Raw genomic sequence first — 11677 nt, 5'->3', positions numbered from 1 at the left:
AGTGGTTAGATTGTATGCTGATGGCATTTGCAACGCCTTCACGTACAGTAGTAACAACACTCTGGCATGAGCACACACACCTACAATTGCAGCAATAACTTCTATCCATCTCTGACATTTTGACACAACAACTACTTAATGCATCTGTTTGAATGTATTGCTTCAGGTTGACACCAGTGGAGGACAGACTTAAAGACAGCTTTTATGATTTTGTTATGTAAAGGTCTGTATTCATATAAAACATATTCTCCTTTCAGTGGAATTCATCAGTGCATCTGTACACAATAACATAAGTTCAAAATGTAAACAGAGTTTGGTAAAAAAAAATAAAAGTAAACAGAAATAAAGACCAACTATAAGAATACAAATGTCATGAGTCAAATGTGCATTGGTAACAGGCGAATCCGGCGACCGCTTTGTGTGTTCTGCCATGTAGTGGCGCCGCCATTACTGCGGTGGCACGTCGTAGGCTGCGTCCGAAATCACATACTATGCACTACATACCCAATATGTGTACTATCGTTCAACATACGTTTATGTGAATAAACAGTAGTATGTATCTTTTTCGGATGCACTGAACTGTAATTTACGTCGTCACTTCCTGAGAGCCTCCTTGCCAGTTGGAGACGTGTAACCATGGTAACCCGTGTCAACCTCATGTGACCAAAACGACGGTTTGTGAGAGACAAAGTCTGAATTAATTCAAAATATATATTACGCCTAGCAAAGTGAAATCTTATACTTACAGTTAAATTGAAGCATTATTGATGTTACAGAGCCGTCCGTCAACGTCTGTTATGAACGTTGTCATCACTACTGCATTGCATTGTGGGATATTTATGGCGCTGTATAGTCCAGCATTGCATACTTATAATATTTCAGCGGAAATAGTATGCAATTTGCGTACTATTGGTTTCATACTACGGTTTCGGACATACTAAAATATCTCACATACTGTTGTAGCGTACTAAATAGCATGTTAGTATGGGATTTCAGACGCAACTGACTCAGTGTCTGCTAACTGTGTGACTTTCCGCCGAATGCGTCTTTGGTTGCTCATAGTCACTAGTTGGCGTAGATAATAAACACATGAGTATGTATTTAAAATTGTGAAAAAGTAAAATTGAAGCCTTTTTACAAGCAACCACGACGCATTCAGCGGAGTCAGTTAACACAGTAAGCAGACGCTTTGAACGTGTTCTGTTTGTGATGCCGACCGATTAATGATGTTTAGTTTGTGGTCATGAAGTAGTTAGAACAACTAACACTATATTTCACAATAACGCCACAGTTCGTTGATTGAGTTAATTTATTCTCAAACAGGTTCTTTAGCCCACTAACGCTAGCTAATGTTAGCTAAGCAGTGTTAACTTAGCTGACGTTACTTGTTTCACCATGTTACGCTAACGTTAGGCAGCTGAAAACTCAAATTCTTCCCAAACTCCTAAACATCGTTGTCAAAGGTAACGTTACATAGAAAGTAAATGTAAAAGTAGAAAATTGTACACTTCTTAGGACAGCTTGCATTCACACGTGCAGACGCCACCGCAGTAATGCCGACCTGTTTACCTCTGGTATTTCAGCCGATTAGACTGTTGTCAGGCTATAAGCGTTATCAGTTGCTATAAGCCCCATAGATGTGGGTCAGTAGGGGCCTACTACACCCAATAGTAGGTTTTATCATCTATTCACATGGTAGATCACCGGAAAGAAAGTATAAAAGTACATGACAGCAACCTCTAGCGACCGTAGTAATTATGACATGAGCAGAAGCGAAAGTCAAGCACTGTAGTATAGACAGTGTGAAACTCAAAACACAGGGTTTCACCCAGGAAACCGGAGTTTATATCCCATGTGAAACCAACAATGTGTAGTTGTCTTTGTGTTCGTAGTTATTTTTAACCCAAAACACGTTTTTCTTTGCCGAAACCTAGAGAAGTTGTAGTTTTATTGCCTAAACCTAACACAAACAAAACGTGTGTTCAAAACGTAACGTTTCACTTTCACTTTAACAACGTAGTAGGTGTAGTAGGCCCCTAATGACCCACATCTATGGTGCTTATAGCAACTTATAACGCCTATTTAATGGCCTGATAACAATCGAATCGGGTGGGTATTTCCCCGGATTCGTGTATAGGTGACCTGTGTAGTCTCACTGCTTGTTCTTGTGTATGAGATTTCCCACTCTATGAATGAATTTCTCCAGCTTATTTTCATGGTGCCCTCGTGCAGCCCGGGTGAGGTTGTGTTCGATAGATGCCTCGCCTCTAGGAAGGCCTTTGGTTTTCTCTTGAGAGTGTCCGTTTCCAAAGCTGTGTGGGGAGCGTATCGAGGGTTTCTTTTCTAAGAAAGGCTCAAATCGGCTGTAAAGGCGAGTCTCTGTGCCGCGATCTTTGCTCCAGGTTGCTGAGTCGATGCCGGGTCTTGCGCTTCTGTCGAAAACGCTGGGTTTCTTGTGTGCGTCAGGTTTAGAGAGAGAGACCTGTGGCAGAATGTGTTGCTCCTCAGTTCTGAATCGAGGTTTTGAAGATTCTCGGTGGTCATCCTCTATCCGTTTCCTCTGCTGCTCCGAGGAGGACCTGATAGAGTTGGTTGTGCTTTGGCGATATGATATCCTATGCTCATCCTCAGCTGTTAAGGTGTCTGTGCTGCAACCTGACTTCATACTCGGTGTTTCCTTGACTCCTATTGAATCCTCTTTTTTCTCTGGTATGTTCAGTAACGATTTTATCTTCTTGGAACCGTTCTTTAGGAAATGGTGGGAGCCCATGCTGGTGGATTTAGGTGTTAAATCCTTGCTATTGACATTAAGGGCTGCTGCGGACAAAGTCCTGGATGGCGGCTCCTGCCACATGGGAGTACCGGGGCTCTTTGTGCCTGTGATATTCTTGACATCGTAATGAGAAGCAGATCTCTGATCCTCTTTCAGATTCGACCCGTATCCTCCACTCTGTGCATTTATCTCCACTGTGCTTCTGTTCACTTGCTGTCTTGCGAGAGCTCCATACATGTGACCCGAGGATTCCTTCGGGTATTCAGCATTTGATCTCGGATCGGCCACACTATGCCTTTTGTTCCAATTATCTGTCATGATGTCTGGGTTTGGGATCATGTGTCCACCTTTAGCTCTGCCTAAGCTGGCGTATACAGAGTTGAAAGAGTTTCTACCTGGACCATAGCCTGCGTTATTCCGATTGTCATCCGGAATCTGCAAACTTTGCTTCTTTAACATGAACTCTTCATTACTTAATCTATTTCCACCTGCTGCTGTTGGATTCCACTGCATAGATGAGTAGTGAAAAGGAGTGTTTGGTGCTGCTGAGGGGTTAACACCAGTGTTCATGTTGTTGTTAATGGGTCTGTTTGGCTCCATTTGCTCTGGTATGGTGGACCTGAAAACAAGGGAAGACCTCATCCTTCCCTGCATGAAGGAGTTAGCTTTGTCCTGTGGTTCAAACTGGTCTAAATAGTCACATGAGTCTCCGAATGGGACGTCAGGGTTTTTGAGGTAAGACTCGATCCTCAAAGTGCGCATGAACGATTTGGATGTATTCTCTAGCGTTGGCATGTTCTGCTGCATGGACATAATCTGTTTGTCGTTGCCATTGTAAGACTGACGCACGTTTTGACCTCTTTGCATCTGTGGCACTAGGTAATTGTCCACGGGGTAGTGGTTTGTTCCATTTACTGTTTCTCGAGAGATATTCCAGTTGCTACCCATGGGCCGGATGTTCTGTGGCATATGTCCGTCTTGTCTCTCCCCAGCGTAGCTGTGCCTTTTCAAGAAGTTCATCGTCTCTGTGGACTGATATTGTGGCATCTGGTTGTGAACACCGATCCCGTTCTCAATATGGCGCCCAAACTCGTAAGGTTCCTCTTCTAAGAGCCTGTCCTCGAGGTTTCTCAGGCCTTGTTTCCTCTCGCAGGTCTTCCGATAGACTGTGTCCAGTGTATGCCTCAACTGATCCCTCCGCTCAATTTTTTGGGGAGAATGAGAATTTGGCAAAATCTGTCGTCCATTTAGACCGTTGCGTTGGAACAAACCCTCTGGGGGGCAGAGTTCAGCTGGCACAGTCGACCGGGCGAAGAGTGTTCGGAACTCCTCATCGTAAGACTTCACCAGGAGGCCCTTGATGACCTGCACCATGCTCACATTAATCTTCTCAAATGACCATGTGAAGCTGCGAACAAACATGAAAACATGATTATTTATTGATTTAATGTGGAGAAAACAGACTGATGTCACCTTAAAAAATGTTGCTTTATGTGTTGGGTTTAAGTGTAACTTGTTATCCAGATGGAGCAAAGAAGTACAGACATATTATTTGAAAGGATTCACTTCTTTGTAAAGAGTTGTTTTGTGTTGCCACATTTTCTAGAAAGATCAGTCAACTTCTTCAAAAAGCTTCAATAAGAAATGATGACGGCAATTTTGTGGAGAGCGCCAGTAAATGTAGTGCTTTGCTTTAAAAGTGCATTCAGTTTATGCCTCAGTAGTCTGCAGTTTTTTTTACCTGTATGAGCCATAAATGGCCGTGTGGCAGTCGACTAAAAGAAACTTCTGCTCCATTGCCCCATGAAATTTAGCTCCCGATCGACAGAGGTAATCCTGACCTTTCACAGTGCGCACCCTCATGTTCTGTGGTCAGAGCAGTGAAAGGAAAATGTCAGAAAAAATGTATCACGGTTACATCTTACAGCAGAAGGTAATAAGTATGTCAATCATCAAATAAAACTCTGAGAAAAACAGATGTTCTGGGCAGATAAATCTGATGATTTGAAACATGTTGCATTTGTTGAGCACCTCAGCTGTTGTTGTTGTTGTTGTTGTTGTGTGATAGGCACTTAATGTGAACTCAACGGGTGTGTTTTAATCTTTAGCATCTCTTGCCAAGAAAAATAATTACGACTCCACCCACAAAAACTGGAGAAACCAGGTTTGAAATAAAATTCTAAATAAAAACAGTGAAGTCTAACACTGTTAAAAATTACTCTAATCAACATTTGCACCTTTGTATGCAAGTGTAAAAAAAATGCCAGTTCACATCCCCTCAACAGTGCCCCCTCTTGTTAAAGGAATAGTTTAACGTATCCTCATACAACGGTTTGCATCATAATTTTTCGTAGGTTTTCCTACAAATGTCCAGCCACATGTGACATACTTGTCAATTTCGGCTCCAGTCTTTCAAAATAAACTTCCGTCTTCACAGGAAATAACTTGGTTAGGTTTAGGCAAAAAAAACTACTTAGTTAGGTTTAGGAAAAGATCGTGATTTAGGTTAAAATAACTACGGAAGTGGCGTAACGGAAATACGAAAGTTACGTGACAAATAAATCAACGTTGACTTCTGGTTTCACACGGGGTACAAACACCGGTCACTTGGGCAAAAACTCTAGTGTTTTTTGATCCACCTATCCACCCCGACCTTCCTGGTTCACAATTACATAGATTTAATACAAATTGATTTTGTGGGATATATACTGTACGAATTACAGTGCATTACTTTTCGTAGGTACAAACAGCATTAGAGACCAGCCTGAATAGACAATAACATAATAGTAAAAATAATTTTAAAAAATGTTGTTAACTTTATAGATCATTTTAGATAACAACATAATAATAACAATAATATTTTTTTTTATTAATTTTTAAAATATAACTGTAATGGATGTTATAATCAATAACGTTAGTTAAATTCAGAACAATTTTTTTTTTTTTTTAAATCATATACTCACTCTGAGTTGTTGAATTTTTACATCTTGATTTTCAGCCATCTTGAGGAAACCTTTCAAATGGTAATCGTCCAGAAGCACGTAGACGGGAACTCCTCGTACAGAGGCGTCCACAGCTTCTTTGAATATATCTACATCAGTGAACATGTCCATCGCAATGGCAATGACCTGCGGGGACAAAGTGAATAAATCATGATCAGTTCAACAACATGCCAAAGACCAGAACGCATTTGACCAGTTTACACTTGTGAAACCTGTGAATGACCTATTTAAGAACACAGTCCCTGTCGTCATTTTTGAACATTAATAATAAATGTGAGTCTGACAGCTAGAAACAGATCAAAACCTCAAAGTGAAAAATGGTATCATAAACGGATACAGACTAAGCACATGCAGTGAACATAACCAATATGGTTTTACTGAGATTGATACAGAGAAGTGAAGGATATCTGGGGATAAATATTTTTTTATTGATTCCAAATCCGTCTGTCACTCCTGGAACAGTTTTGCGATTATTCGAGCAGCCAGGTTAAAGGCTCTTCTCTCTCATTGCACTTGAGATGAAAGTTCATCAGGATAATGTGCAGTTTGAAAATATTTATTTTTTCGAAGAAGCACCATCATACTGTGTGTTCCAGTAGCATGTAATGAGCTCATTAATGAAATCAGTCCGACTATATCGTATGCTGTTTGGACTCATTTTCTTTCCCTCGTTTAATTTCCTGTGTAGGAGGTTTCTGTCCCTCAAGATGAACCATGAGAAGTGTTAGTCATTCTTAATCATGCATGCAGCATCCAAAAAACGCAAACATTTATACAAATGTTATTCATCCCTCAAAAATAGAGAGACATTCCAGCTGTTCAAGTGTCCAGTGACGTATTTATCCGCATTTCATTTGGATTACTTTACACAGCACTGGTTTGTAATTATGTGGAAAAGAAAAAGAGTTCTATAAGCTCTTTTTGAGCTGATTCTTTGTTCTCTCTAGATCTCTGTGTAAGTAGGTGTAATTAAGTGCAGCAGTAACAAGGTTGCACAGATGCAGCAGAACATTAATTGTCTACTAACCACAATTTTGAGCTACGAAACTAGTCTATGATTCATCATGACAATTTGAGAACTAACTGTGTAATGGAGATGACTCTAATGTAGTGCTCATAAGGTTCCCACACTTTCTTGTCATGATGGTAAGTTGCAAAACCAGATTCTGACCTCAATAATCCCAGCAGACACTCCCTAAACTGAAAATTGAGAGCAACAAAGGTCTGTGGACATGCCCTGATCGGTAAAGGTGCTTGCAAAATACTTTAGAAGAGCACAAACTAAACAAAACATCTGAGGCAATTTGCTGCTATGAAACAAAGCGTTATCAGTCTGAACACCACATATTAGAGCTCTGTTTTAGCACATCGATGCAGGTCGTTTGGATTACCTGTCTCGCATCCTGAATATGCTTCCGAATCACCTCTTTGATGGTGGGGTTGTTTTGTCTGGGTGGATTAAAGAGCAGATCTATATTTGTCTGCAGTGTTTCATGCATGGCCTGCGGCCACCCCAAATCCAAGTCTGGCGCGTCCACATCCGAGTGGACGGGCCAGTACGTCCCCGAGGATGACGTGGTGTCCGATGGACCGGTGATTTCCTCTGCATGGTTTTGAGGTGGGAGTTGTTCTGCGTTTGCAGTGATGAAGAGAAGCTCTTCCTCCGAGAGGAAGCTCCCGATACGTTCTCCCTTGAGGAACTCCTGGTAACTGTCTCTGCCGCCGCTGGCCAGGCGATCGATCGCCAGGCGGTATGTCTCCTTATAGTGGGGTGGGATGTAATCCTCTGATTTTAATTCTCCCCGCAAGGAGGACAGCATGGATAACTCTGGAGACTCCATCGCCCCAGAGCGTGTCAGTAGGACCTGTCAGTTAATGGAAATCAATGAAATGATGTCAGAGGATCAGAGTACAAACATTCTAACATGCTGAGAGACTGGCTCTTGTTAAGCGAAATGAGGCAAAATAAACTGTATTCAAAGGTTATATTTAGGGCTTGCAAATTCGTTTTAACACCACTAATTTCTTTAACGCATTAATGCAACTTGCGATTTTTAGGTTGTAGCAGGCTCAGTCTTAAAGCCAGAGCAAATGTACTGGCATCATATGAAACTGTAAAACCTAAGGAATCCATTGGTAGAAGAAAGTTCTTATTGTGAAAGGAATTTGAATAATATTTATCAGAGTTCATCATCATTGTTGCAACACACTGAGCACAGAAGTCAGCTTTGGGAAAACATGCAGTCTTATCTGCCTCACTGTTTTGAACCTCTATGCATTAAATTTCTATTCCTCTACTCACTTTGCATTTTTATTTTTGCATGAATACATCTGGTATTTTCATTAGATTGTGAGGAAGTATCTCCTTACACTTTGTAGAAACTATTTATGCATTCAGAAATTGTAAAAGCTTGGTGTCAACTAGGACTGTGTATTGGCAAGAATCTGGCAATACGAAATGTATCATGATACAGGGGTTACCGTTCAATATATTGCCATACTGTAAATAAATTATGTTAAATTTTGGTGAGGAAAAACTTGCATGGCCATTTTCAAAGCGTTCCCTTGACCTCCGACCTCCAGATATGTGAATGAAAATGGGTTCTATGGGTACCCACGAGTCTCCCCTTTACAGACATGCAGATAGCTGTTGTTGCCTGTTGGGCTGCAGTTTCCCATGTTATGATTTGAGCATATTTTTTATGCTAAATGCAGTACCTGTGAGGGTTTCTGGACAATATCTGTCATTGTTTTGTGTTGTTAATTGATTTACAATAATAAATATATACATACATTTGCATAAAGCAGCATATTAGCCCACTCCCATGTTGATAAGAGTATTAATACTTGACAAATCTCCTTTTGAGGTACATTTTGAGGGGATATAAAATGTGATTAATTTGCGATTAGTACAACCTTGATTCTGTTTTTCATGGTATGTAGCCTATGAAATACATTTGTAGTTCCAAGTAAAACTAATAATAATGAGATAATAATAGGTTACATTAGAACAGAATGGATAAATAGTGTACAAAATCTCAATAAACCAACTGATTCAAAGTTATTCAGGAACTACTTGTTAATGTACACCTAGTTCCAAACTTGTTTCTCAGTAGCCAGTCAGGACCTTGTGTATCTTTATGTAAAGGTAAATGTTTGTTATGCTACGGCCGCGACGACAGTCGTGGCCGGAGGCATGACAAGCGTCAAGGATGAACTGATTTGATTTGGTTGTCAAAGGTCACCTGTGACCTCACGTCCGGTCCATTCTTGTGAACGCGATATCTCAAGGAACGCCTTGAGCAAATTTCTTCAAATTTGTTAAAAACATCCACTTGGACTGAAGGAGGAAGCGATTAGAGTTTAGTGGTCAAAGGTCACCTCACAAAACACATTTCCGGCCATAACTCAAGAATTCACCTGCTAATTATAACAATTTCACAGAAATGTCTAACAGGATAAAATGATGAAGTGATGACATTTTGGACAGACATGGATGAAAATTGCCTCGAGGTATACAACCACGAGACAGTAATTATAGTTTACGTTGGGATTGTGTCTACCACAGCAGTAAAGAGGCCCATATATTCCAATATGTTGAGTAATGTATACTTATTATTTCCAACTATAAGACATTCTTTAACAGTATCATACTGCACATTAAATGACTGTTATTTCTATAGATTACAAAAATTTGCTTCCAACAAGCCACATCATGAAAATTGACTCATCATGATCAGACGCTGAACCTGTTCACAGTCTGGATTTTAAGGATGACTAGCAGCGAATGCCCAAGGGTGAAATGTTTTTGCTGCACCTGTAATGAGCCTCGAACTTAAGGTGCGGTGAAACAAAAACAACAGTAAAACTAAAGGTCATATTTCTTCCACGTTCATCAAAGATGTTTTTTGTCTATAATTCATAGACCAAGTAAAAACTTTGTTACCATCTTATAAATCATTTCTTGACAAAAAGAGGAATAAAATGCAGCTTGTTTGTGTTTGAGTGAATCTCTCTATGACAAAAGTCAGGTTAGCTTGCAAAAAAACCTTTAAAAAATTCATGTTTTAAGATTTCATTCCACTACTTTTACAGTATAAAACACCTTGAAATGATATTCGATATTATAAATCCAACCTCCCTGGATGAAAGCAATCACACATTGACATTTTAAAGGTTCAAGTATTTCTCTTTAGTAGAGATGATATGTTATCTGTCATGTCTGATACATCTGAATGTCAAAAGAGCAGAGAAATAAGTTAAATCTGTGATCTTAAAGCAGCTATACGGCTCAGACGCTGACATGGGAAAGTTTGCTTAACTTTTGCTTTCAGGTGAGCTTCACTGCCGGTATTGCAATGGTATTATGAGTACAGCCGTTCCCTGTTGTTGTTTCAGGTATAGACTCTTTTATAAGACCTTGTTGCTGTGATTGTACAATCATACATTAACATTTTCAACTAAGTTTTAGAGGTTTGTTGCAGCGTATTTAATCATAATCCTACACTATACATCACAACCTTTTACAAACAGCATATTTACTCACACATTTTTATCACTAACCACCCACTGCTCGGAGAATTAATTTGAGGTGCTAGATATTATTACTGACACGCTGCCTCTTGCTAGTCACAACTACATTATCTCATGCTCTACAGCGGTAACTTACATTTGGTATGTGAACTTTGTGAAAATCCTCTTGACTGCTCCCCGAGTATCCCGCTTAGATTTTTATGTATGTTCAGCTTATGTTCAATATTTGGAGAGACTGCCAGCTGGAAGAAACAAAGACAAGGAGGTGTCTCAACATGATAAGCAGTCTGCAGATGGAGGGTGTGGATTCCAGTTTTGACATGCAAATGGTCTGCCTCGAAACCTGCTCACAGGCAGCCATAAACCTGTTTCAGACATTTAGCCACTCCCCTCCTTCCCTTCAGGGACAAAGTGCACGCTGACGAAAATCAAGATAATGACAGACACAAAGAGGCTTTGATGGATACTTCAGGGGTTAATGGGGCTGGACCTCATCAAGGTGTTCTGTTTAAAGCTGTGAAATGTGTACAAACTGAGACAATAATGAATGATTTTATTTAATTTACAACATTCACTTGCTTTGTATCTTGATACACTTTAATCCTACTTCAGATGTGGCTGAAATATCAGCATGGACCTATTCAAACTGTGGTAGGGACACATCTGTAGGGAGCAAAACAAGCACTTCTGATGTCCTTGTAAATGAAGGAAGGACGGGGATGGAAGGAGATTGAGTGGTGCCATTCGACATCCTTCACCCTGTCTGATCGGCTTTCTCTGAGTTTCTTAAGAAACTGGCTCATTATGTAACATCGGCATTATTTGGAAAAGCTGCATTCACCAGCGTCATTTCACAAGAACTAACAACAACATAAATATTACCTTCAAGGCTACAACACAAACAGGTTCAGTGTGACATTGTTCAATGGCTGACATTATCACAAATATTTGTGGTTTCATGAATATATTTGTGCAAAGTTTCATATGTTTTAGATGGATTCAACTTTTTCACTTTTATATTTGCCTCTGTCCTTGATTGTGTTCAGTAGCACATAATGTTATGGTAAACATTTCCACTGCGAACACTTAGACTGCGCCCATACATTCATAACGCTGTGTGAAAGCAATCACAAGTCTTCTTTTTTAAAGTCTTCTGCCCTTCAGGAAAACCTCCTAAAGATTCATATAAAAATGCATTCAGTCTTTCTTATTCAGGAAATATACAAAACTTTTTAAAGAGTTTACTTCAACTCTATCTGTTGTCACCGTGCCTTCAGATTTATAACCTACACGCGGAAATCATAAGATTAACGGAACAAATTAATCTGAAATATTTATAGTTATTTTTAATCAATACATTTTGGCCTTG

The 11677-nt window shown here is 39.9% G+C and overlaps 1 protein-coding gene across 1 annotated transcript; it reads right to left on the bottom strand.

Moving 5' to 3' along the window:
• Positions 1-726: 726 nt before the first annotated feature.
• On the bottom strand, positions 727-10620 carry fam83b (family with sequence similarity 83 member B). The gene is made up of 5 exons (XM_037783238.1): positions 10445-10620; positions 7167-7640; positions 5737-5901; positions 4515-4639; positions 727-4181 (listed from the first exon to the last, which is right to left on the bottom strand). The coding sequence occupies exons 2-5, from the start codon at positions 7614-7616 to the stop codon at positions 2153-2155; spliced, it is 2769 nt and encodes a 922-aa protein (XP_037639166.1). The 5' UTR covers positions 7617-7640; positions 10445-10620; the 3' UTR covers positions 727-2152.
• Positions 10621-11677: the final 1057 nt, after the last annotated feature.

This window comes from Sebastes umbrosus, chromosome 10, assembly GCF_015220745.1.
Source record: "Sebastes umbrosus isolate fSebUmb1 chromosome 10, fSebUmb1.pri, whole genome shotgun sequence".
Lineage (NCBI taxonomy): Eukaryota > Metazoa > Chordata > Actinopteri > Perciformes > Sebastidae > Sebastes > Sebastes umbrosus.
The sequence above is the reverse complement of the archived record's forward strand: the minus strand, read 5'-3'. Positions and strand labels throughout refer to the sequence as shown.